We start from the raw sequence: 27,692 nt of genomic DNA, 5'->3' as shown, positions 1-27,692 counted from the left end.
CCTTTATTTTTGTACAGGAATACAGTCACAGCCTTCTTCCACTCTGCAGGCATAGTCACTCATCCATGCCTTCATACATATCTCCAACAAGCACTTCATTCCACTCTCTCCACTACACTTAAGCATCTCTGCATACACCTCATCAACCCCAGCTGCTTTCCCATTTTTCAGCCACTTCACAACACTCTTCACCTGTGCAAGTGTCACGTTTCCGGGTACTGCATTCCTTCTCTGCACACCCCCAAAACCAATCATGTTTACAGCCGTTCTGCTCTGTCTATTCCCATTCGTCAGGCTTTCAAAATATTCTCTCCATCTGGTCCATACTTCATCTCCATGGGTTAATAATCTACCACCTACATCCTTCACACCATCACATTACTTTCCGCTTTCTCTTCTACATTTCCGCACCTCTTTCCAGAATAACCTACTATTTTCATAGTAGTTTGCATTCATTTTTATTCCTAGATCCTCATTTACCTACTTCTTTTTCCTCTTCACTAGTCTTTTTACATGCTTCTTGCTCTCAACATATGGTATTCAGTTCTTATTTCAATTGAACCCATGTTCTGTAACCACTTCAGCCACTTCTTCATTTCCTCCACCACTCTCTTTACCTCCTCATCCCACCATGCCGTACCTTTCTTCTTTGTTGTTATTCTTTCCACACCACACACCGCTTTCGCATTCCTAACTAAGCAATCCCTATAGGCATTCCACAGGTTGTCCAGATCCATTTCATTTCAGTTCAGTAATTCTAACTCCTCCTCTACTTTGGTCCTGTAATCATCTGCCATTTCTTTGATCCTCAGCTTCTCAACTTTCAGTCATTCTCCCTGACTGCTTCTCTCTCTCTCTCTTCTGATCCACCTCACTCCTCTCAGCTTGATCTTGCATACCACAATCATATGATCTGCCAGAGCTCCACATCGTCCTCTCACAGCCCTATATATATATACACAAACCGGTAGGCCATCCATCCATCATCCAATCCTATGGTGCCCCATGAGGAGAATTGGTATATATATATATATATATTTTCTGGCTAGTGGTAGGCAAATTTATTAAGCTTAGGAGAGATGTCCTTATGCTGAAGACATTAGAGGCATCATCTGTTAACTTGTTCAGCCATGCTTTATTTATTCTGGCTAGTGCCTGATGATTTTATTCAGCATAAATTTTCTCAGGCATACAGGGTTAAGCTTCTGTGTAGAATAAAGAACTTGTGTATTTGTAGTGTAAGTTTTTCTGTGATGGAGTCCTTAGTACCAGTCATCCCCAAAAGTAATGACCAGTATTTACGAACCTACAGGGATAAAATGCCAAGGATGTTTTTAATGGGGCAGTGTCATAAGGTAACCTAATGACTGACAGCCACAATTACAAACTCTATATCCAATCTGTGCCAAGGAGGGGATTTAGTGCCACAGCCTGATGGTGGCATCTGCCCCGGAGGTGAAGATGAAAGGCTCATAAGGGTGCCAGGCCACATCCAGTGCGTACAGGTCACGAAACTTCCCATGTCCATGCAGTTCTTTCACAGGCACAATAAATGGGTCCTTCAGCCAGTCACTGCAAAGGAATTCTCATTAACATTCACTTCAACAACGATTTTTCCTTGTTCTGACATCAACGCCATTTTCTTCCTCAGTTTACTGTAAGGTACAGTATGTTATAAATGTTGCAAGCAGGTAGTAATCTTCTTCAGCAGTTAGTACTGTATATAAAAAATATATGGGAACCACTGTTTCTGACTACCCAAACTACAATCCTCGTTCTTAGTGTTCAGCACTTTATTTGAAACTTAATGTATGTTCATTCACTGAGGATGCCTACTAGCTCAATGTATTTCTCCTTATATCCAGTCAATAATGCCACAACTCACCCCTATTTCCACACTCTTCTATACCAGTGCTCAAAAATTTCTCAGGGACATATGCCATTCATACTGCATGTGCCTATACTTCTGATGTAGTTTCCATAGCACGCTTATACTTACTTGTACACCATGCCATGAGAGATGATGACACGACCCTCATCAGAAGCTGAGGCAAAGAGTGGGTACTTGCGATGGAATGCCACACTGCGTACCGCCTGTCTGTGGTAACGTAGCAATATGGGTCGTCGGGTGTACTCCATCTCAAACCTTTAATTGGAAAGAAGTACAGTACTGTACTGTAGTACACAAATTGACTGGGAACATAATACCTGTTCTACAACTTTATCTACCTTGTGCTTGTAAAGATGGAGTTGCTATCAAGCAGCCTGATATGTGCAACCTGAAAATAATTATAAGATGCAATGTGTATTTCAACATAAGAGCAAGATTTGGAAGTTCAGGAAGAAAAACAATTGACAAGGGCTGCAGTTGGGAGAATAACTCCATTCTACAGATATATATTCATAATCTAGCTATCCATCTATTGCCAGATGCCTTAATCCCACACGGGGTGCATCTAAAAGACATTGTATGTGAATGGCTGGTCCCTTTCACTTGCTGCTGTACAGTTTCCTGCTGCTGTGCATTTTCTTTCCAATTTACACATCCTACTACCCCCCCCCCCTTATTTTTTAAAATGAGAAATGGGGTTAGGAAGATGATGATGATAACACTTGCCAGCTGAACTTGTGATGGCAGCATCTGTTCTCCAAGGTGGCAGTTGCTGTATGTAAACAAAAACAAGTACTGTACTTTACTCTCTAACCGCGGGCATTGTTTTGACCCGACTGCCCCCCCCCCCATGGGGGTTCCAGCCAAAATGTAAACAAACTTTTAAACCTTTATAACTCTGCACAGAATAAAGCTTGAGCAAAAAAATAAGGTACCATTAGAAAGTACTAACCTTCAGCTTTGCAGTTGATAGGTTTAATGACTTCGTGGCCTTTCACTGGACAGGCAGTGCCATTAGAAGTGAGTGATCTAAAATCACTATTTTTTGCCCCACACACCAGTACCAAATGCCAACCACACTCTGATAATAATACTATAAACATATATGAACACTGCACATATGATAAACACCCACTCTTGTGTTCACTGAGGTAGGTAAAAGGCACTGTAACTGCCCGCACTTCACTGCTGTGTCAGTGCCAGTGTCACGCACAAAGCTGGACAGAGACTGATGCGTGTTTGGGCAGGGGTGGGGGGGGGGCCCAGGGGGCGGGAGGAGGGAGGTGGAGGTCAGCTGGAGTGAAAGAACTAATAGCTACTCTCCCTTGAAACAACTGGCGCGTGGAAAAAACGCGCGGCATTCAAAATATTCACAAACATTCCAGAACCACACCTGCGGTTTGGTCCAGTTTTTTCAATGTAATTCTGGAATGACACCTGCAATTAAGGGGTTAATCAAACACCATTTTTAAATAATGAAGCATATGGCCAAATAGGTTACATGCATGGGTATGCATGAAAATATATTGAGAAGAAGCATACTCACCAATTGAGTTTGCGATCATAACCCCCAATAAGGAAGTGCTCTCCACCGGGATGGATGGCGATGGAGGAGATCCAGCGTGTGTTGGCCTGGACCTTCTTTAACAGACGCTGCTTTTGAAGGTTGTACACACGAATATGTGATTGTGTCTGAAGGAAATAAAGAATAAATTATGGGCAATATTCTGTGTACTTCTGTGTTTAATATGCAAATTTATTCAGCACAGCCTTGAGAATGAAGATATATATTTTGTTGTCAATGGTGCAGTTTAAACTGTTTACTGGGCACTAACTTCATTTATATGTATAAATCACATCCCCATTCCTGTTTCTTTAACCCAAAACTCTTGCCAATGTGAAGATGTTACCGCTACATAGAGGAAGGGCAGCTTAGGATGGAACTGGACACACTGGACACGGCCTTTGCACTTGTTGAAGGGAACCTGTGACCGCCATCGACTCAGTTGGTGCATGAGGACAGAGCGGTGATCACCCTCAGGTATCACAGTGGCAAAATAGTCACCCTGCTTCTGCCACACAACCTGTTAAACACAAGAGGGCAACTTAAAAGTATTATGAAACATGAAATTATCTGTTTTACATCAAGATGCTGTACATGGAAGCATTAATAATCATAACAACTCATGTTCATCACATTTACTCTTTCATATCCACTCCCTTCACCATTTCACCTACTTGCAGATCCCCCTCCACCCCCAATCCTTATTGTACTTGAATTTTTGATAAATTCAGCACTTGCCATAGCTTAATTCTTTCAGTGCATGCTAAGCCTGGTTCTTCTTGAGGACAAACACTTTCACTGTCTTATTGTCCAACACCTGATTACCTGTAAATCTGATGTATTACTTTCTCTGCTTTCAATGCCTCAACTTTAACAGGGAGATGTTGACAGAAGTGTTAATGAACAGTACAGAACCCTCACAAGCAACCTCTTGAGAGTTACTGATTCAGTGTGTGGATGGACAAGGGAGTCCCCCAAAGACATAAAGAAACTTGGTGGTGGGATGAGGGTGTAGAAGCTACAGTTAAGGAGTAAGGAAGGCTTTTCCAGGAATGGAAAAAGGGTTATAACAAAGAGGAATACTTGGCTGACAAGTGTAGGACTAGACAAGGGGTTTACAGGGCAAAGTCTGCATTTCACAGGCTTTTACTTGATAGCCTAAACAGTGTGGAAAGGATTATTATTATTATTATTTTTTATTTATTTATTTTTTTTAATACTAGGATGAAGGAACCAAAGGCTATGAGCCTGCAATAACTGTTCCTTCCAAGAGAAAAACAAAATACAAGACAGAGCCAAATTCAAAATCCAATCATTCTGAGATGCCTGGACACACTGCATTTGAAAGACTGGAGATAATAGCTAGCAGGAAATACAGACAGAAGGAGACAGTTCCAGAGATGACCTGTTGCATAATGGAGGACTGGGAGTAACAGTTAACTCTTGCATTAGAGTTGGACAGAAAAAGGATGAGAGTTTGCTGCTAGACGGGTGCTATGCACCCGTCGTAGAGGTGGAGGGATGCAAGCAGACAGTTCAGAGAAGCAGTGACCATTGAAGTAGCAACAGAAGAGAGATAAAGATGCAACAGTGCAGAGAAGAGACAGAGGTTGAAGGAAGCCAGTAAGAGGAGCAGAGTTAATGAGACAAAAAGCCTTTGACTCCACCCTATTGAGGAGAGCTGTATGTGGCGAGCCTCCCCACACATGAGAGTTGTACTCTACACAGGGGTGGATAAAACTTGCGTATAGAGTCAACAATTGTGCAGGGGGTAAAGAGGGAACGGAGTCAGCTTAGCACACCTTATCTCCTGGAAGGAGATTTTTAAAGAGATGTAATATGATCTTCCCAAATGAATGTAACCCCAAGCATGTTCAATGATGATGCAGGATTAAGCTGAATATTATTAAACATTAGTGGGTACACCTGTGAAAGATTTTGTCAGGTTGATAGGTGTAAAAACTGAGTCTTTGATGCATTAAAAACAACAGGATTATTTTTACCCATCAAACGAACCAAGTCAGACATTAGGTACGGTATGCTATAACCTCATCCCTTGTTTGTTGAAGCAAGTGCTGAGATGGATGTTGTGGGAACCGAATGGAAAGGTGAAGGGTGGAGTCATCAGCGTATGAGCGGACAGGGTTAGATGTACAGCTCAGGAGGTCACTGATGAATAAAAGGAAGAGAGTTGGTGATAGGACAGAGCCCTGAGGAACACCACTGTTGATAGATCTAGGAGACGAACGATGGCCGTCTACAACAGCAGCTATAGAATGACCAGAAAGGAAGCTATAGATGAAGGCACAGATAGAAGGATTGAAACTGTAAGAGGACAGTTTGGAAATTAAAGATTTATGCCAGACTTGATCAAATGCCTTGGAGATGTCAAGTGCAATAGCAAAGCTTTTGCCAAAGTCCCAAAAGGAGGATGACCAGGTGTCTGAGAGGTAGGTGAGAAGATCGCCAGTGCAGCGTCCCTGACGGAACCCATATTAACGATCAGAAAGAGGGTTGTGATAGGAGAGATGCTTTAACATTTTTCTATTAAGAACTGACTCGAAAACTTTTGAGATACAGGATGTTAAAGCAATTGGACGATAGTTAGATGGTTGGGAATGGTCACCCTTCTTTGGGACTGTCTGAATGAGAGCAAACTTCCAACAAGGAGGAAAAGTACAAGTTGATAGACAAAGGCGAAAGAGTTTATCTAGGAAGGGTGTAAGCACAGAAGCACAGTTCTTGAGGACAACAGGAGGGACTCCATCAGGCCCATATGCCTTGCTAGTATTGAGGCCAGTTATGGCAGAATATACATCAGCTGAAGAAATTTTAATGTCAGCCATGAGGAAGTCAGAAGGAGAAAGTGATGGAGGAACAGCACAGAATTGTCTAAGGTAGAATTGGAGGAGAAAATCTGAGGGAAGAGATCTGCTTTATCAGTACAAAAAATAGCTACAGAACCAACAGAGTAGAAAAGAGGTGGGAAGGATGATGAGGTAAAGTTGTTAGAAAGGTTTTTGGCAAGGTGCCAGAAGGAGTGGGAAGAATTCAAGTTGGAGGGTTGAGAGCATTTATTACGGATGAAAATATTTTTAGCAGAGTGAAGAACAGACTTAACACGATTCCAGGCAGAAACGTAAAAAAGATGTGATTCAGGGGTGGGTTGGCTCTGGTACCTTTTATAGGCCCTCTCCTTGTTGCGGACAGCATTAGAACAAGCATGATTAAACCAAGGCTTCCTTGCATTAGTCAAAGGATATGAGAAAGGAATGTATGCTTCCATGCCCAAGAGAATAATCTGCGTATGCGCAAGGCTCACTCAGGTGGCTCCCGGCCATGGAAACAATAATCATTCCTGGGCAAATCAAAGAAGTACTGCCTGAAGGCCTTCCAATCCGCAACTCCAAAGTGCCACAGATGACGTTTCTTTGGAGGGTCCACAGGGCGTACTGGAGCGATAGGACAGGTTAAGGTTAGGTTGTGATTAGAGGAGCCCAACAGAGAGAAAAGATTAGCAGTGTAAGCAGAAGGATTAATTGTAAGGAAGAGGTCAAGTATGTTGGAGCTCTCTCCAAGGCAGTCAGGGATACAGGTACGCTGCTCTAGGTCATTAAGGATAGAAAAGAAGTAGGCTTGTTCACCAGGTGGATCAGTGAAAGGAGACGAGAGCCAAAGGTGGTGGTGAACATTGAAATCTCCTAGAATGGAGATTTCAGAGAAAGGAGAAATGGACAGAATGTGTTCCACCGTAGAAGATAGTCGAAGAATTTTTGACAGTCAATAGTATTAGGGGATAAGTAAACAGCGCAAATATATTTAGTCAGAGAGTGACAGGAAAGCCGAAGCCAGGGTGTAGAGAATTCAGAAGAATCAAGTTCACGAAAATGTGATACTTAACGTGACAAATCAGATGAAGGGGAGAACAGGGATATCATAGGTGCACGGTGTGTAAAGAATGATGAAGGAAAGGTAGTAGTGATAAGTGGGGATATTAAAGACACCTGGTGAGAGCATTACAACAGGTTGTTGAATGAGGAGTTTGACCGGGACAGGGCAGGTTTGGAACCAGCAAATCCAGTGTCCGACCCTTGGCCTTGACCGATGCTGCTACTGTGAGCAGGGCAATAGGCAGGATGCTGGAAGTGAGGGCAGCAAGTTTGTCTGGGTTGACTGCTGAACTGTTGAAAAGCCTCAGGAGATACAGGGGTGGAGTTAGCCAGACTTGGTAAATACAATTATATATGATTGTGTTGTCCCAGGTGATTGGCTGAAGATTGTAACTGTAAATGGGTATAGGGGGAAGGGTGATGCCCTGGAAAGAGGAAATTATAAAGGCATAAAGTTTTTGGAACAGATAATGAAGGTAACTGAGAGAGTTCTAGAAGGTCTGATTAGAGAAAGAGTGAATATTGTTGAGATGAAGAGTGGGTCTATGCCAGGCAAAGGGACCGCTGATGCCATATTCACTGTTCAGCTGCTTCAGGAAAAATATATAGGAAAGAAAAGGGAACTGTGCTTTGTTTCTGATGAACTGGACAAGACCTCTGACAGAGTCCCTAGAAATATGGTGAAGTGGGCAAGGAGAAAGCTTGGGATCGAGGAGTGACTGGTTAGGGTGGTTATGGCTATGTGCGTGGGTGCTCGCACCCAGGTAAGGGTGAATGGAGATTTGCATGATGAGTTTTCCGTGAACATTCGTGTGCATATGGGATCAGTCTTGGGGCCCCTTTCTGTTTATCATGTTACTTGAAGCTTTCTCACAGAAATGGACTCCCATGAGAGATGTTGTATGCTGATGATTTGATGTTGACTGCGGGGTTGACAGGGTTGTGGAGGAAAGATTTAGGAAGTGGAGAGATGGTATGAGGCACAAGCACGTAAGAGTAAATCCAGATAAAACAAGTGATGGTATCTTGGGCTGGTGAAGGTACTGTCAAAGAAGAGGGAGAGTGGCCATGTGTGATTTGTAATATGGGCATGGGAAGTAATTCTATCTTGTGCAGTGTTTGTGATAAGTGGGTGCAAAAGAGACCCAGTGGTATTAGAGGTAGATTGCAAGATAATGTTGATTTCATGTGTGTGGTGTGTTGGGGAGAGAATGTGGAGACAGTCAGATGTGAAAGGATTGAACTTGCTGGTGAGTCTCTTGAGTGTTTGGAAGAGTTTTGTTATTTGGGAGATATGTTATGTGCTGGAGGTGGGGCTGAAGCTAGCTCTGTGGCTAGAGTGAAGGGTTGTTGGAAGAAGTTCAGGGAGCTGTTGCCTCTCCTGGCACTGAGAGGGCTCTCCATCCGTGCTAAGGGATTTTTGTATGCAGCATGTGTTAGGAGTGTAATGCTGTATGGTTGTGAGACCTGGGTAGTAAAGGAAGAGGATATTCACAGTTTCAAATGTAAAGAAATGACAATGACTAAAGGTGGATGTGCAATGCATCCCTGTGTGCGAGGCCTGCGGGAGCTAGGTTTACAATGGAAGAGTTGAGAGGTAGGATGGGACGAGTGTAGTTTTTTTTTTTTTTTTTTTTTGTTTTTTTTTTTTTTAATGTGAGGAAGAAGGAACCAAAGGCCATGAGCCCACAATAACAGTTCCCTCCAAGAAAAAAACAAAATACAATAGAGAGCCAAATTCAAGAGGAGAGGTAGAGTGAGGTGGTTTAGGCATCTGGAGAGGATGGGGAATGATAACTGGGTGTAGAAAGTGAGAAGTGTTAATGTTAGGGGTAGGGCTGCAAGATGCAGACTGAAAAAGACCTGGGATGCGGTCACTGAGCGTGACCTCAGGGATTAGGGACTGAATAGGGACGCTGCTAGACATTGAGCAGCGTGAAGAGTTGCCATTAGGTGATCAAGGCCGACACATGCAAGTATGTTGGACACTTCAAAAACAAAATGATACCCATCTCTTACTCTCATTACATCAGTATCAGATATCTTACAAAAAATCAACACAGCAACCAGCCAGTAACGAACAAAGGTACCATCAAAAGTACAAATCAGCTATGGTTCAAGTCCGGTAGCAGAGCTCTTGGGTTAGAAAGGACTGCAGTTAAGTTCAAATCTTAGTGATGGCAAATTCCTATCGTATAAAATGTTACCCGAGGCAAAGGTCAGTCTCCTATCCTTAAACTACTTTGACTACAGTAATGGTGCCCCTGGCCACTAGGCTTCAAAGGAGGTAACACAGAATTAGCTGTTACCTTCTATGACAGGGACAGTTTTTCTCGTACCTGTTTGACTGTTCGGAAGTGCTCCAACACAATCCTGTAACCCTTTGCCCATTCATCAGCGGTTGGCTTCCTCCAGGTGACAGCAGTTTTTACTCGCTCAGGCTCTGTAAGATAGTCATCATGATCATCATCATCATCCAGACCTCCTTTCCCACCCTAGGGCAGGGTGAGGAGTAGCAATGTCCAGACAGCCTAAATTTGCCCAATCCAGTGGGCCACACTTCCATTCACTCATCATTCAAGCCCCCCGGAATCCTGGCTCTATTGGATACACCAAAAACATTAACCACGTTCTGCAGCTTCACACAAACCTATCCGATAGAGTCAATCTGAACGCTGCCACATTAGAAAGGGGTGCCAAATCCCTGATCATGCACTTCTCCTCACAACATTCATCTAGCCAGCTCGATCTCTTGTCAGTTCCCTAGCCTCACAGACTTCCAAACCTCTCTTCCTCACACGCTCATCCACCATATCTCTTCACCTTCTCCTTGGCCTACCTCACCTCCTCCCTCCTTCAAATTCGCTCAGGTATACCTTTTTCACCACTCTATTGTTATCCATTCTCTCCACATGACCATACCATTTCAGTACACTCTCTTCGATTCTGGTGTCCACCGACTTCCTCACTCCACATCTTTCACGAATCACATTATTTCGTATCCTATCCACCCTCTGTACTCCACATACATTCCTCAGCAGTCCCATCTCCACTGCTCTTACTCTTAACTTTTCATTTTCATGCCACACCATAGTCTCACGTCTGTACGTTAAAGCTGGCACTAACACTCCTTCATGTAAGTCTCATCAGCTGCAACATTCAAGCCTCTGTTTCTTATCCAGGCCTTCTTTGTACCAGCTACCTTTCTTCCTTGTGTCACTCTACTTTCAACTTCTTTTGTACATTTTCCTCTCTTTTCTGTCACTGTACTCAGGTATTTGAACTTTCTCACCAATTCCAGTCACTCTCATTCACTGTAACATAGCACTGGGAGTCACATTCTCTCTCAGTAACCATTACTTTACTCTTTTCTACGTTTACTCTCAAGGCACGACGCTCACAGACATCAGCAAAACTCTGCACTAGCCTATTAAGTTCGTCTCTGGTATTTGCAAGCAGTACTGCATCATCAGCATACAACAAATTTGAGATATTCCATCCATCACCATTCATTACCAATGCCATCCCTCTCTCCATTACTCATGTTTTTACTTCTCTCATCATCCCATCCATATATACAGTATATTGACCAATAGAGCAATGACCCTGTCAGATGGAGCCCCTAGGACTTGAATGATGTGTGAATGAGCATAGGGCCCTAGGTATGTTGTTTATTGCTCTTACTCTCTCTTCCCCTGTTTCCCCGATCCTTTTTCATACCATCCTTATGTGCGGGGGGGGGGGGGGGGGTCAGATGGCAGTGATGATGATGATGATAATGTACATCATCATTGCCATTTGACTCCCCCCTCCCCCTAGGTATGTTAGTTATAATTACTGCTTTCTTTCTCTGTTTTCCTAATCCTTTTTCATCCAATCCTTATTTGGGGGTGAGGGAATCAAATGGCAATAACGATGACGATGATGAACAATGTTCCTATTCCACTCAATACAATAACACAACTGCCTCTTTTTTTTTACCTGAAAATTATCTAGCAATACTGAAAATGACATTTAATGATACAACTTTTCACAAATAATACAATAACACTGTACTGTACAGTGTTTAGGCAAAGCCAGGATTTCAAAAGCTTGAATGATGGATAAGTGATTGTGTGGCAATACTCTGTGTGATAGTTCTACTTTTATGAGGTCTGTTCAGAAAGTATCTGACCTTAGGGTATTTAAAAAAAAAAAAAAAAAAAAAAAAAAACAAAATCCTCTTGAGCCAGGACACTAATCCCCCTCAAAGTAGGCCCCTTCTGACTTGACGCACGTAGCTGAGCATTCTTTCCACTGCCTGAAACATTTTTCAAAGACGGGTTTCGATATCTCTTGAAGGTGCTTCGTAGCATTCATCGTGATCTCTTCTGGATGAATGTTGCTCAAGACATGTTGGACCATGCAAATTGCGATCCAAGACTTTCTGAAGACTGTTATCACTGGAGATGAGACTCGAGTGTACAGGTATGACCCAGAAACCAAATCACAGTCATTCCAGTGGAAGCATGCAGGGTCATCTCAGCCAAAAAATGCACAACTGGTCGACAGCAAGGTGAAATGCACTTGCATGTTGTTTTTTTTTTTTTTTTTTTTTTTTACTACCATGGTGTTGTGCATCACAAATATGCACCAGAAGGTCAGACTGTCATCAAACATTACTACCTTGATGTTATCCGTCATCTTCGTGACACAGTTCAGCGTAAGAGACCAGACCTTTGAAGAGCGGCAAGTTGAAAGCTGCACCACGACAATGGTCCTGCCCATTCTTCTCAACTGATTCAGGAATTTTTAGCCAAGCACAACATCCCACAGGTCCAGCAGGCTCCCCACTCACCAGACACAGCTCCGTGCGACTCTTCGTTATTCTCCAAGCACGAAACTCCGCTGAAGGGTTCCTGATTTGAGATGAGAGAAGAGATCATGACAAATGCTAATGAAGCACCTGCAGGATATACCGAAAACCAACTTTGAAAAATGTTTCAGGCAATGGATAGAATGCTGGGCTAGGTGTGTCATGTCAGAAGGGGCCTACTTTGAGGGCGATGTGTCCTAGCTTAGCAGGTTGGCTATTTAGTTTTTTTTAGCCTAAGGTCGGATACTTTCTGAACAAACTTGGTATGCTTTCTTTACTTCTGGAACCTCTTTCACTCCACGAAGGATTCTGCTCATCCAGTAAGCCTAAGACGCAACAACCTGATACAATACTTACGTATATAGTCGCCTTGATCTGGCTCTTCCTTGAAGACAGAATTAGTCTGCTGCACAACTACCTTGTCAAGGAGGTATGTCTCAGGGTTCATGAAGAGCACCTTGTTCTCAATCACCACTGCCAGCAGGAAGAGTTTGCTACTTGGGTTCCACGCTACCCACTTAACAGCTGCCTCCACATCAAAGCTTCGCAAACAACGTCCTGTGCTGATCTCCCATACTAAAGGATGGAAACAACAGACTGAGTAATATTCAAGACTTGAAACATCTCAAGCTTCAGATATTAAGAAAGACGGAAAAGTGAAATGGCCAAAATAAATATATACGGTAGCTATGATACGATTATAACTGTCAAAGCTACAGTACAGTCATTTGTTCAATTGCATGGCCGACCTACTAAGGTGCAACCAAGTATAACTCGCTATGTATAGCTATGGATATACAGACATACAATAGATACATTCTGAAAACCAGCTCTGTCATAACTGTGAGGACAAGTCCCCTTACCCTGGGAGCCTTTCTAATAAGACCTTGGGTCTCCATTCCACATTCAGGTCTGTGCAGCACTTCTTGCCTAGTTATTTATACACATTTCCCTCTACATGTCCGAACCACCTCAGTCAGCTCATATGCGTCACCTCAGTATGGCCAAACTGCCTCGCTCTGCTTGGATACATACCTCACTATTATACCCAAGCTGTCTTCTCAAAGCTGCACACATTCTTCTGTCCCTCACTGTGGCACTGCACATTGTGCTCACCAATCTCATTTAAATGACTAAATCTGCAGTCATCTTCCTTTTTTACTGTTCACATCTGACAATATACTACATTCCATACCGAACACATGAAGCACAGTTACCCTGTCATACATACAGTCTTGGTGCCAACAGTGGCAGCAGCCCTCTAAACTACTGATGTGCAACTGAGCTAGATTCTGCACCATGCCCATGAGAAGCATTTAAAGTAGCAAAATTTGTTGACTCACTCAAGATTTGTATCCTCTATTGTACCTACATGTATGTCAGGTTCCTGCAGCCATCCACAAGGCACATTCACAACTGGTTATGCCTTGCAACTTACCTCTAACACAGCTACATCTCTTATGTACCTATCCTCCACATATCATAGCCAAACCTTTATAAATACATTATACAGTAACTAATGGAAACAGTACTCACTTTTAACGGTGTGGTCATCAGAGCCAGAAGCAAGATATTTGCCCAGTGGATGAACAGAAATAGACCGAATGATAGAACGGTGACCTTTGAATACCAACCCCTCTTTGCTAGGGAAAGGCTGCAGATCTTGTGGTTTGGGTAGCACTGGCAGCAGGTCCTGTGAAGAAGCAACCATATGATGAGAGTGAAGAGGTGAAAAGGTATGTAACTTTGTAATATGCAGGGAGTGGTCAGTAAAGGACTGGATGATGAATGGAGTACAGGCAGAGGGGAAAAATAGAAATATCATAAGGCAGGAGCACGTAGCAAGAGGTGGAAAAAAAGAGTATGAGAATGTATACATTATTCATACTGGATAGAAGGAATACAATACACTTCAAAGAATCCCAATGGTACATCCTGTAATATGAAATACTGTACTGTACATAACAGTACAGTACGGCATTCTGGCTCTGCAGGTGGGATGTGAAACAGCTCCTTTTATCTGTTGTGTTAGAAAATCATTATTTCTTGCCCTCACTGCTACAGTATATGACTAGAGGATTAAAAAGTATTTACACAGTCACATGTGAAACAGGTCTTCCCTAATGGAATTCACAATATGTCTGCCTATCTTTAATTCTCACAGTACCTCAAGTCATCATGATACTAACCCAATTTCCCACAAACAAATAACCTTTCTTACCTTTGACCTGGCAGTGATTCGCATAATCCTCTTCCTAGGTGCAATGTACAGGTCCAGGCATCTTTCATACCGATCCTGGAGTAAGAGCCATTCATTTTATACCACAGCTGGGAGTGAACCATTACTGTTGCTGTATCTCGACAAGTTATCACAAGCTGAACTACACAACTAATATTGCATTTACATTTTGGCTTTAGATATCCCTGTATCATCATGCCTAATTGTTAACACTATAAAGACATGCACCATAAATATTTGTCTTCTATCTGTATTGAACATTCATGACATAATTATGTACCAGTATGTCACTCAGATTCCAGCATTTCAGCTTACATGTACTGTATACTGTATATACTGAATAATTCTTCACTTACATTCATGAACTCCTGATACGCTGGAATAGCTCTGACACTTGTGTAGCGCACACCTTTCTTGGTATATTCAGGGGGAGGATTAAAAGAGTCTTTATGGCCTGTAAGACAAAATCAGATAGAATATACTGTAGTCATACTGACCCAGTTGTCTGCTTAACACTATTTACCTTCCATTAATAGGAATGCACTGATGGCATTTTAAGCAGGTTAATGATAGATTATTTCATTAGGGTGAAGGGTAGTTTCTAGCAGGAATAGGGTGAGGTTAGGACTGATTTCTTCAGGATACTGATGAAAATATCAAAACATAAATGAACACTGGGTGATAAAGGATAATGAAAAGTACGGCATGGTCTGGTGGTGGTGGGGACACTAGTTTCACAATGTATTGTGCTGTACACATTACATCAATATGACCATTTCCTGAGGTGGAAGTGCTGAAGGTGTCCAACAACTCCCTCTCAATCTCCTGAAAGGAAGCCAGTAGGGTGGGTTGCAGGAAAAGGACAGCTTCAGCCTGCAGTCCACCCTGTCATACTCAAATGAGCCTGAAGCCCCAAGAGCAACTAAGGTGGAAATGAACTTACCTGGCAAGTTGACCTTGGGAGCTGGGAGATGGTTAATGATGCGTCTTGTGGGTTCATCTGAAGCCCAGAGGTCAAACAAACCAGGATTTAACTGCTTTTGTTTCTTTCTCCGATGTGGGAATCTAATCAATCCACGTCTGATTTTTTCTGCTCTCCTGGCAACCCATGCTGCTTCTTGCTGCAAATGAGAATAAATTACAGGAATTGCTGGTACTCTACTTGTTTACTGTACAGGATCACATCCAGTCAATTATATGGAGTGATTGCAGCAAAGTAATACACTGAGGTAAATACTAGTGCAACTTACATCAACTGCAACTCATCACTACACATCTGGTTATTCAGTAATGGACAGTTATATATTATGTGAAAAACTGTCCGACACTGATAAATGGCTTTATAGTGAAAAATTCACTTTGTGAAAGAGTTAAACAGTGAATTACTGTGTAAGCTTCTTAAAGATCAGATAATTTGTACACAACTGGGCAATCTCATCCCGAAACTCAGACCTTTGAGCATGTGAAGGAGCGTTTGTGCTCAGGCCGGCCTGAGATAGGCATCTCCATAACCTCATGAGTGAAGAAGTCAATCCAAGGTGCATACATATCATATTCTGCATCCGGAACTTGGCTTCCCATCACTCGCTTCACTACATCTAGATCACCATCACTCAGTCGCACTTCCTGGGCAGTCTGCTTGTCAAATACTGTCCGGCTGTGGTAGGAGAGAAATATTAACAGATTGTTTGGGAAAATGTTGGTAGGTCCTAACAACATTCAAAGAGGGATGTTCTGCTGTACAAGAAATGCCAAGACAGCATAAATACCTACATACAAATGATATGAAAAGTCAAAAAGGTAAAGTAAACTACATTTCATATCAATATGATGTGAAATTAAAAAGATCAATTTCTAGGTACAGCAGGAATGACAGCATAATTATGCTGGTAAATGCACACAAGGATGTGGAAGGCTGGTGCTGAAAATATAATCCTGTACAGCACTGCATATATTTTTGGGGAAAAAAAAAAGATCACAAACTAGGGTAACGACTGAGAGATTTACATAAAAACTAAGACAGGGGAAGCCTGTATGCAACAAATAAATTACTTTACAGGGATGATTAGTTGGTGATCAGTGTTGTCGTGAAAGTTTATGAAATACTGTTGTGAAAGTTTATCAAGTACTGTTGTCGTAAAAGTTTATAAAATAACGGTACAAAGTAAAGACGGCAAGTGGGAAATGAACTGAAGGCAGAAGGCAGTTAACCATCCTCCTTAAGAAATGTTACTCGTCACTCCTCAGCTGAATGAAAATCACTTTGTGGTAACAGGAATAAATTTCAAAACCCATCAAACTGAAAAGGTTATTGGAAACCGCTGTTAGTTCCTTCACTATGAGGGATCTCTCAAAAATCATCTGATGGAAACAAGAATATGACATCACAGTACTGACAGTGTTAATACAGTAATCCAATGATCACGGACACAGTGGACATTCATCCATAACAGTCACTGCTCTACTACACAGTGTTATTCATCATCATCATCAACCAGACTTCCTTTCCCACCCTAGGGCAGGGTAAGGAGTAGCAATGTCCACACAGCCCAAGTCTGCCCAATTCAATGGGCCAAGTTTCCATTCACTCATCATTCAAGCCCCCGAAATCCTGGCTCTATCTGATACATCAAAAAACTTTCACCACATTCCGTAGCATCACATAAGCATATCCTGTAGTTAATCCTGACGCTGTCACCTTAGAATGGGGTGCCAAATCCCTGATCATGCGCGTCTTCTCACAAAATTCATCCAGCCAGCTCGATCTCTTTTCAGTTCCCTAGCCTCACAGACTTCCATACCTTTCTTCCTCACACACTCATCCACCACATCCCTCCACCTTCTCCTTGGCCGCTCCTTCAAATTCGCTCAGCTATACCTTTTTCACCACTCTATTGTTATCCATTCTCTCCCCATGACCATACCACCACAGTACACTCTCTTCGATTCTGGTGTCCACAGACTGCCTCACTCTGCATCTTTCACAAATCACATTATTTCGTATCCTATTCATTCTCTGTACTCCACATACATTCCTTGGCAGTCCCATCTCCACTGCTCTCATTCTTGACTTTTCAGTTTCATTCCATACCATAGTCTCACATCAGTATGTTAAAGTTGGCACTAACACTCCTTCACGTAAGCCTCGCGCAGCTGCAACACTCAAGCCTCTGTTTCTTATCAAGCCCTTCATTGCAACAGCTACTTTCCTACTTGTGTCACTCTATTTTCCACTTCTTTTGCACATTTTCCTCTCTTTTCTATCACTGTACTCATGTATTTGAACTTTCCCACCAATTCCAGTATCTCTCCATTCACTGTAACATCACACTGGGAGTCACCTCTTTCAATTACCATCACTTTACTCTCTTCTGCATTTACTTTCAAGGCATGAGATTTACAGACCTCAGCAAAATTCTGCACTAGTCTACCAAATTCTTATTTGCAAGTACTGTAGTGCTGCATCACCAGCATACAACAAATTGGAGATATTCCATTCATTACCAACACCATCCCTCTCTCCATTACTCGCATTTTTACTTCTCTCATTACCCCATCCATATACTGTATACAGGTATACTGAACAACCTTGAGGGCATCACACAACCTTGTCGCACGCCCACATTGATCGTGAACCATTCACTTAGATGCCCATTTACTCTTACACATGCCTCACTATCATAATAAAAACTCTTGACGACACCTAGCAGCTTACCATTACGTTGTACATGCGCAAAACCTTCCAAAATCCTTGTCTGTCTACTTTGTTGTATGCTTTTTCCAGATCCATAAATGCCATATACACCTTATAGTTCTTCTCACAAGCCATCTCCACTATGTCACACTGCAAAATATTTGATCCACACATCCTCTGCCACTCCTAAAGCCATCTTGTTCATCACTCACTAGGACTTCTGATATCTCTTACTTTCTCTATAATTCTTCCAAATAACTTCTCTACAACACTCAATAAACTTACGCCATAATAATTATTGCACTCACTTCACTCACCTTTATTTTTGTACAGGGTACAATCACAGTCTTTTTCCCTCTGCTGGCACAGTTTCACTTATCCATGCTTTCTTACATATCTCCAACAAGCACTTCATTCCACTTTCTCCACTACACTTAATCATCTCTGCATACACCTCATCAACCCCAGCTGCTTTCCCATTTTTTAGCCGCTTCTTAGCGTTCTTCACCTGTGTGCATGTCACGTTCCCTGGCACTGCATTCCTTCTCTGCACACCCCCAAAACCAATCTCTCTGTTCCCATTCATCATGTTTTCAAAATATTCTTTCCATCTGGTCCTTACTTCATCCTCATGGGTTAATAATCTACCACTTACATCCTCCACACTTTCACAGTTCTTTCTGCTGTCACTTCTACATTTCCGCACCTCTTTCCGCAACAACTTCCTATTTTCACAGTAATTTGCATTAATTTTTCTTCCTCGATCATCATTTACCACCTTCTATTTCCTCTTCACTAGTCTCTTTAAGCGCTTCTTGCTCTCAACATACTCAGTTCTTATTTAAATTGAGCCCCTGTCCTGCAACCACTCTAGCCACTTCTTCCTCTTTTCCTCCACTGCTGTCTTAACCTCTTCATCCCATCATGCCATACCTTACTTCTTTGATGTTACTCTTGCCACACCACGCACTGCTTTAGGATTCCTAACTAAAAAAAAATCCCTATTAGCATTCCACGGGTTGTCCAGATCCATTTAATTCCAGATCACAGATTCTAACTCCTCTCCTACTTTAGTCCTGTATTCATCTCCTATTTCTTTGATCCTCAGCTTCTTGACTTTCAGTCTTTCTCCCTGACTGCTCTTCTCTCTCCTGGTCCACGTCTCTCCTCTCAGCTTCATCTTGCATACCACAATCATATGATCTGACAGACCACATTGTCCTTTCACGGCCCTTATATCAGCAACCACCCCCAGCATCAACCTCTCTACGGGCACGTAATCAGGCTCCTTTCAACATGATCCCTGTTCTTTCTATACCATGTATACTGTATTCATGTGCATCTTTGTGTTTGAAATATGAGTTACATATGCACAACCTCCTTTCCTGACACATATCCTTTAGTCATTTCCCATTATCATTTTCTCCTGGTACCCCATTACAACCCATTATGCCATTCTCAGGACCAGTGCCTACTCTTCCATTCATGTTGCCCATTACGATCACTTTATAGCTCCTGGGCATTCCTCCCACTGCTTCATCCAGCTCATCCCAAAACCTGTCTCTCTCTCACTCCTGTCATCACACGATGCATACACTACAATCAGTGCTACTTTCACCTTCTCTGACTTGAACTTGACATACGTACATCTCGAGCTGACACATTTGTAATGTCTCATTCCACTCTGCCACACCTCATTCCTCAAGAAAGCAACCACTACCTTGCATCTTCCTCGCCCATTCATGCCCGACACCATGCACTTTACACATTACCACTCCTCCACTTCACACCCTTTCATCTTTGTTTCACACGCTGCCAGTGTTATTCATACTTACTTATAATCTGGATTTTCCATCCTATTCAAGAACTCATCAAGTGTATCACCACGTTTTGGTTTGTTGATCTTCTCCCCTTCCAGATCATATCCGAGATGCGGATACTCATCATACCACCTGATTGGAATATTTCCTGGGGGAGGGGGGAGAAAAGAAAAGGTTACAGATAGCTTATATAAACCTACCGCTATTTACTGCAGCACTCAGTTTTTAAGCTGCCACATTAAAAAAAAATTCCGATTAAAAAGAAAATGCATTAAACGAGCTAATTCAGATGACTAAATTGCATTCTTTGGCTTATTGTATAATGCAGTCCACTTCAGCTAAGTACAGTATTATACTGTCTTTGAAGGTATTGTACACCTAGAAACTAGGGGAAAAAAGAGGGGAGAGGGAGGGAAGGTTATTGGATACTAACCCATTGTGTTCCGTAAGTCTTCCTCATCTGATGAATCTTCCTGATACTCATGCCACGTTCCTGGAGGCTGGGCAATTTTCTCTTTATTATCAGCCCGGTTTAAGATCTTTTTGAGGCTCAGTTTCGTGTTCTTCTTTGTCTTGGGTTCTACTTCTGACTCAGGTTTCTTCTTTTCCTTTGTTTTTGTTGTCCCATCTTGTGACATGTCCTCTATGCCACTGTCCCTGTCTGCCTTGGTGTTTACTTTTCTCTTAATAGCTTCACTGTCAGTTTTGCCCTCATCTTCCTCTCTGTCACTTTCTTCCACATCATCCTCATCATTTTCTACATCTTCATCACTCTCGGCATCATCGTCGCTCACTTCCTCCTCTTCTTCACTGACATCCTCAATATCGTCTTCATCAGGACTGTCTGATTCGCCATCAATATCCTCTGTCCCCTTGCTCACTCCTTCAACATCCTCTTCCTCATCATCTTCTATATCACTTAAATCAGGGTCTGAGGAATCATTATCTTCCTCTGTGTTGATGTTTGTCAGATAATTTTCCTGGAAGTTTAGAAAAACATTAATAATCAGGTGCCTTATAATTTCTTTCAGATGGTTTTGCTGGTTATTTAAGATTTACTGCACTGATTTGGGAAATACAGTACTGAATTAATTTTTATTCATGGTTTTCATAACCATCAGTTTACCTGTCCAGTTCTTTAACAGAGCAGGCTTTATAACAAGTAACTACAGTCGTTCTATTTTATGAAGGCAGTTTGGGTGGGGCAATCTGGGACCTCACACTGTTAGCTCTGATGTCACATCACCGCCGACACACGTGTAATTATTTGTGCTCACCTCTCTCTCTCTCTCTCACTCTCCTATTTTAAGCTAATATCTACTTATGAATTTTAAACACTCTGTATAGATGTAATTCAATAAAATAGTATATTATAAATCTCATCAGACTTGTCAGCGTTGCTTTTGTGACGTTGTCAGGTGGTGACACGAGGGATAGCCCTGCATGAGCGGATCATACTAAGTCAGTCTCCCGCCATGGAAGCTATAAGAAAAAACAAAACAAAAAAAACACCTATAGACTTTTACCTCAAGGGTGGTGTGGAAAAAAAGTCGAAAACAAGAGAAAAAATAAAGAAAATAAAATTAGTAGTAGTTAATATAAATATGAGAGAGAGAGAGCACACGTGTGTGGCGACGATGTGGCAACAGAGCTAACAGAGTGAGGTCCTAGAGTGCCCCACCCAAACTGCCTTCATAAAATAGAACGACTTTAATAACTGTGCCTTCTACTGATCAAAGATTCATTATCAGTATTACACTAACCATGTATGATTTACGTATTGTGACATGACTCGGTTTTCATTTATGCCTTCTAGTGGTAGGGTTAGCCCTCATTTTGTCAATGACAGCATGGGAATGGTTTGAGAATTATGATGGTACAACTATCGTTCTGTAGAACCACTGTGGAGCTAGGAAACCCAAAGCAATAACTTAAAAATTAACAGAGGCAACATACATAAGGTGATCCATTTGTGGTATAGTCGAGGTACAAATATGCCTGTAAAAGTAACCTGTGCAATGTGATTAAAATGTAGCACAGTTGTGCTATAAGTTTGCCTACCGGAGTAGATAATGGTAAATTTGAGTCAACAAACTTCCGATATTGCAATCTGCCAATACTTCCTACCAGGCTATTATATATTCTGCTGAGAATGAGTTACCTTCTTTTCCTCATCCCCATTGAATACGTTGATGGAAGGTCCATTGAGCACACGTTTTCGCTTCCCGCTTAACTGACTCATTAGCAGAGCTTAAACCTGCACCTTCTTTCACGTACAGCTTGCGCTGAGTCAGTATCTCCAGATGATTGTACAAGCGTTATAGTGTGAAATTAGTGAACCGCAGGAGACAACGCTGTGGTTCACGTGTTGTGTTGTTTATCGGAGGGATCACAGGTTACAAGCCTAAATGTACTTTTATAGTGCGTCCCACAGCGAACCTTTGTATATGTTCAGTTAAAATTAAAAATATTAATTATAACTGTATTTACGCAACTTTCATATATCAGTTACTGGTTGGATTTTTTTTTTTTTTGCATAAATCTAAAGTTGCTTGACGAAGCTTAATAGATCCCTAAAATGCTCAATAAATATCATCTGTTACGAACAGATCTAAAATTTCTGTAAATTCATGTTAATGGGTGGATTATTTGTCACCTTGTTTACCCAGTGATCATTCCCAGCACTTAGGGAGCGTGTGCACGGAGGAACAGAGCCCGAGATATATGGAGCAGCAGAGGACAATATATGGGACGCGGAAGAGTTATTCGTAGCGGAATTCGACCCCACTTTGGCACGTGTGAGGTACAATAAGTTATGAGACGATTTAGTTGTCCTTCTTTCGTTTACTGTATTTTATTACAGTTTTTACAGAAAATGTTAACTTTTACAAGTCAAACCGGAACAGGGGGGTTTAGCGAATTTCTCTTATATTCTCACCTTATCTCGCTTGGCTACACTCTGCCATACCCTATACCTTATCTTGGTTAACTCCCCTCTGCCATACCCTAAATCTCTTTTTGGCGGCTTGGACAGGGCCACCGAGACCTTGGCGTGGCGTCTAAGTACGGTCTTGCTGGTATGGTACACAGCAGGACCCATATACATACAGGGTCTAACCATATCGACCCCAAAACGCGTCGCGTTTGCGCATGACGTCATGGCGAAGACACCAGGTGAGGTGTTCCGAGAAGGGGTTGCCATATAGTGAGAAGTAGACTCAGTTGCTCAGAAGTCACGGCGCCAAACAGGTCACCTCTGTCACCTGCACTTTATTCCATTGTATGTGCCCAGTGAAGTAATGCCTACCAATTGTGCATTGTTTGGCTGTAACTCTTTACTGAAGAAAGGTGGGGATATAACTTTCCATATTTTCCCCAAAGATGAAGAGATTAGACGTAAGTGGATTCATCCGTGCAAGAGGAAAGACACAATTAATCCGAATACTGCTCGCATCTGCAGCCTTCACTTTGATCAAAGTGCTTATAAAAGAAATCTAAAATATGAACTTCTCAAACTGCCTATTCCAAAAAATCAAATAGGCCTTGAGGAGAACGCCCTGCCAACGCTGAATCTGCCATCAGCTTCATTAAATGCTAAGTCCCTTTCCCTTTCTCTCTCTCTCTCTCTCTCTCTCTCTCTCTCTCTGCGTAGGTGCATATCCCTGTATATGTGGGCTTTGCTCTTTATAAGTGTACAGTATATCTCCCCTCACGGGGTTAGTGCTTGCAGAAATGTGGAAAAGCACGTGGTGCATTGCATTTACCAGCCCAGGTAAAATAAATTGAGGCAACTGGCCACTGCACTAGTATGAGTTGCTAGTATTCATATTTACTCACCATTATTTTGTTCTACCCACGTACTGTAGGTAACCATTACTGAGTACCCTAGCAAGAAAGCAGTAGTGTTGAAAATTAAGTACGGTATATCGCAGAATGTATTTGTTTAAAGCAGGTTCGTAACGAAGTAATCCCATCTGGAAGCGTTTGGCAAGAAGTATGTTATCATCCCCCCCCCTTCCTGTCCTCCCTCCCTCCCTTCCAGGTCGCAAAAACAACGGTGCCAGGTCGTTGGAAATGATTTATACAGCCACTTTTCGTTCTCAAAGAGTGAATAATTCGTAAAAACTAAATAGCTCTTTATGTACATGAAGCCACAAAGAGTATATGAAATACATTCACATATATATAGTAGCTCGGATTAAGAGATTTGTTATTTATAATTAACGATTTGGTATCTATGCAGTCTCTCTCTCTCTCTCTCTCTCTCTCTCTCTCTCTCTCTCTCTCTCTCTCTCTCTCTCTCTCTCTCTCTCTCTCTCTCTCCATGATATATGCGGAATATATACATTTGACATACTGTGGCTTAAAACCAGCATAAAACCTAAGCCTTACCAACGGTAATTTAAAAGACAACTGGCAAGGCATTGTCAGTACTAATATATAGGCATGTGTCTCTTCCTACTGAAGTAATTAGCCTTTTTGTTCGATACCGAGTATTTTTCAGGATGCGGGTATTAAACAGAAATTTGGCTAACTCGACACGAAAGCTGCAGAGTAAGATGTCGAAGTTAAGGAAATGAAGCCTGCATAGTAACATATAGTCAATACCGGTAGCAGTACCAATAAACATCCGGTATCATTTATAACAAGATGATATCCATGTATCCTAATAAATGCCACTGTTAGAGTATATTGTGTTTATTTGTAAATCATGTACCTTTAAATATGAGAAGGGAGAGGTTAAACAATCATTTGAATTGAGGAAATGTGTGTGGGGAACAGAGTTGTGTAAAGGAAGCAAGGTGGGAGGGGTGGGTATGGAGGATGACAGACAGCTGCACCTCACCGCGACTTGAGGCCTCCCTCTGAGGTCCCAAGGGAGATGGTGGGTGGGGAGAAATGGAGGGAGTGTCCTGTCTCAAGCGTGACGTCAGTAAATCTGCGTAGTGGAAAGGTGTGAGAAGACCCTGTATGTATATGGGTCCTGGTACACAGAGTGACAAACCAAATGGTTTCGCTGGATCCAAGAAACCATTTATTGCTTTGAGTGGTAACCGTATTCCAATGAATCCTGATGGTCTAGTGCAGGTGGGTGGGGAACGCCTGGCCTCCGGGCCGTATAAGGCCCGCAAGACCATTCCGCAAGGCAGTTCATAAATGCAATTTCATAAACTCATAAGAACATAAGAAGAGAGGATAACTGCAGTAGGCCGGTTGGCCCATGCTAGGCAGCTCCTAGAAGAGTAACTGAACTACTAGAATGAGATAAGGACAGCAAAGAAGAAGGCTCTCCCCCGCCCTCCAAACCCTCCAGCCGAAGCCGGCAGGAAAAAGTCAGAAAGAACACCACGCCGTATAGAAAAACTGGCGTGGACATTTTACAGGAAAGTGTGAAAGGAGAATAGAGACTATCATAGTGTAACCTGAAAAGAAAATTTTTTGAATTAGTATTGGTTATAAGATTTTCTTTATTCTATATCCACCCCTTATTTGTCATATGCTTATCTAGCCTATGCTTGAAACTCTCAATGGAAGAGGCAGCAACTACTTTACTAGGTAGCTTATTCCATTCGTCTACTACTCCATTACCAAACCAATTTCTACCGATTTCCTTACTGAAACGGAATTTTTCTAGTTTGAAACCATTATTTCTAGTTCTATCCTGTATGCTCACTTTAAGTACCTTGCTAATATCTCCTTATTTATACCATTCATCCACTTAAACACCTCAATTAAGTCTCCCCTTACTCTACGCCTCTCTAGCGAATGCAGACTTAGTCTTTTCAGTCTGTCTTCATATGACAGGTTCCGGACGTCATGTATCATTTTAGTCATTCTTCTCTGTACATTTTCTAACGAATTAATATCCATTCTATAGTAAGGACACCAGAATTGTACTGCGTAGTCTAAATGTGGCCTTACTAATGCTAGATAAAGTTTTAGTATTACTTTAGATGATCTATTGCTCACGCTTCTCGAAATAAATCCTAGGACCCTATTTGCTTTATTTCTCGCATTAATACACTGTTGCCTAGGTTTAAGGTCGTTACTAATCATAACTCCTAGATCTCTCTCGCATTCCGATTTGCTAATTTCTTTGTTGTCTAAGCTGTATTTAGTATCTCCAATGGTCTTGCCTACGTTAAGTACTTTACATTTTTCAACGTTAAATTCCATTTGCCAAGTTTTAGACCATTTGGACAATGTATCGAGGTCTTTCTGTAAGTTATGGCAATCGTCAGTCGAGTTAATGATACGCCCTATTTTTGTATCATCGGCAAATTTGCTGATGCTGCTATTGACTCCTAAGTCTAGATCATTTATATATATGATAAATAATAAGGGACCGAGCACTGAACCCTGTGGTACACCGCTAGTTACTAATCCCCAGTCCGACTTAGTTCCATTTATTAATACTCTCTGCTTTCGTCCTTTCAGCCAGGATTCTATCCATTTTAAGATATCGCCGTCTATACCGTGTGCTCGAACCTTTCTAACTAACCTTTCGTGTGGGACCCTATCAAAAGCTTTACTAAAGTCCAGATAAATAACATCGTAAGCTTTATCGCTATCTACTGCCTCATAGACCTCCGAGTAGAATGACAACAAATTTGTGAGGCAGGATCGTCCTTGCCTGAATCCGTGCTGACTTTCGTTTATAAGATTAAATCTTTCGAAGTGTTCTCTAATCTTATTTGCCAAAATTGACTCTAACATTTTTCCTACTATTGACGTTAGACTTATCGGACGATAATTCGACGCAGCTGATTTATCACCCTTTTTAAAGATGGGCACTACGTTTGCGGTTTTCCACGCCTCTGGAACTTCTCCTGAACTTAAAGAGTCATTAAATAACGTTAAAAGTGGCTGACATAATTCTTCTTTGGTTTCTTTTATAATTTTTGCATATATATCGTCCGGACCTGGCGATTTTTGAGGTTTTAACTTATTAATTTCTTTCAATACGTCCTCCTTACTAATGGTTATTTTACTAAGAATATTTTCCGTATTCTCATGGTAAATATTTGCTGCTTGAGGGACCAGGCTTAGATTTTCCTTGGTGAATACTGATATGAAATAATTATTTAGGATGGAGCACATTTCTTTATCTTCACTGGTAATGTCACCTGATTCTGTTCTGAGTGGTCCTATCCTATCTTTATTTTTCGTTCGGTACATTTGATAAAAACCCTTGGGGTTTTCTTTTGATTCACTGGCAACCTTAATTTCATAACTTCTCTTTGCTTTTCTTATCTCCTCTTTACTTCTCTATTTAAAATTGTGTACCGGTTACGTAAGTGTTCCTCTCCACGTTTTATTTTTCTATATATTCCTTTCCTTTGGCCTATGAGAGATTTTAATCTGTTGTTTAACCATCTAGGTTCCGAATTATTTGTTCTAAACGGCTTTGAAGGAATATATCTATCTTGGCCTCCGTGTATTATATTTATTAACTTGTTATACTTCTCACTGGTTGAACGTCTGCTTGGTACTGTAGCTGAGTTAATTTCCGTCACCTGGACTACATTCCTATCTACCACCTCCTCCCTCACAGACACCTGACGGACATCCCCAGGTGTTTCCTGCGCCTGACCTATGACCTGGGATTCCACACTGACCTGGCATTCCCTCCAATAGCTAATCTCCCTGTGGAATACCGTTCGAAAATAAGCTCTTAAGCCATCGAAATCTCCTAGACGAAAATTAGGAACGGTGGAGGTATTTTCAGTGGAACAGAC

At 41.8% G+C, this 27,692-nt stretch overlaps 1 protein-coding gene across 1 annotated transcript; it reads right to left on the bottom strand.

The window, feature by feature from the left end:
- Nucleotides 1-1,246: 1,246 nt before the first annotated feature.
- Nucleotides 1,247-22,253, bottom strand: LOC145412917 (ribosome biogenesis protein bop1). The gene is made up of 14 exons (XM_080282717.1): nucleotides 22,115-22,253; nucleotides 20,387-20,933; nucleotides 19,969-20,101; nucleotides 15,892-16,096; nucleotides 15,383-15,560; nucleotides 14,796-14,893; nucleotides 14,422-14,496; nucleotides 13,737-13,893; nucleotides 12,558-12,776; nucleotides 9,685-9,788; nucleotides 3,802-3,975; nucleotides 3,438-3,583; nucleotides 2,000-2,146; nucleotides 1,247-1,572 (listed from the first exon to the last, which is right to left on the bottom strand). Exons 1-14 carry the CDS (start codon nucleotides 22,193-22,195, stop codon nucleotides 1,419-1,421), a joined length of 2,418 nt encoding a protein of 805 aa, XP_080138843.1. The 5' UTR covers nucleotides 22,196-22,253; the 3' UTR covers nucleotides 1,247-1,418.
- Between the last annotated feature and the right edge of the window lie 5,439 nt (nucleotides 22,254-27,692).

Source organism: Coenobita brevimanus, chromosome 94 (genome assembly GCF_032717465.1).
Source record: "Coenobita brevimanus isolate Jiangsu-jjx chromosome 94, ASM3271746v2, whole genome shotgun sequence".
NCBI lineage: Eukaryota > Metazoa > Arthropoda > Malacostraca > Decapoda > Coenobitidae > Coenobita > Coenobita brevimanus.
The sequence above is the reverse complement of the archived record's forward strand: the minus strand, read 5'-3'. Positions and strand labels throughout refer to the sequence as shown.

Coding starts and splice junctions, on each gene's coding strand:
- LOC145412917 (XM_080282717.1), bottom strand. CDS start 22,195: ATGAGTCAGTTAAGCGGGAAGCGAAAACGTGTGCTCAATGGACCTTCC. Junction 20,102..20,386: donor AGACTTACGGAACACAATGG/GTTAGTATCCAA, acceptor CCCCTCCCCCAG/GAAATATTCCAATCAGGTGG. Junction 3,976..9,684: donor ACTTCCGAACAGTCAAACAG/GTACGAGAAAAA, acceptor TGTGTTTAACAG/GTTGTGTGGCAGAAGCAGGG.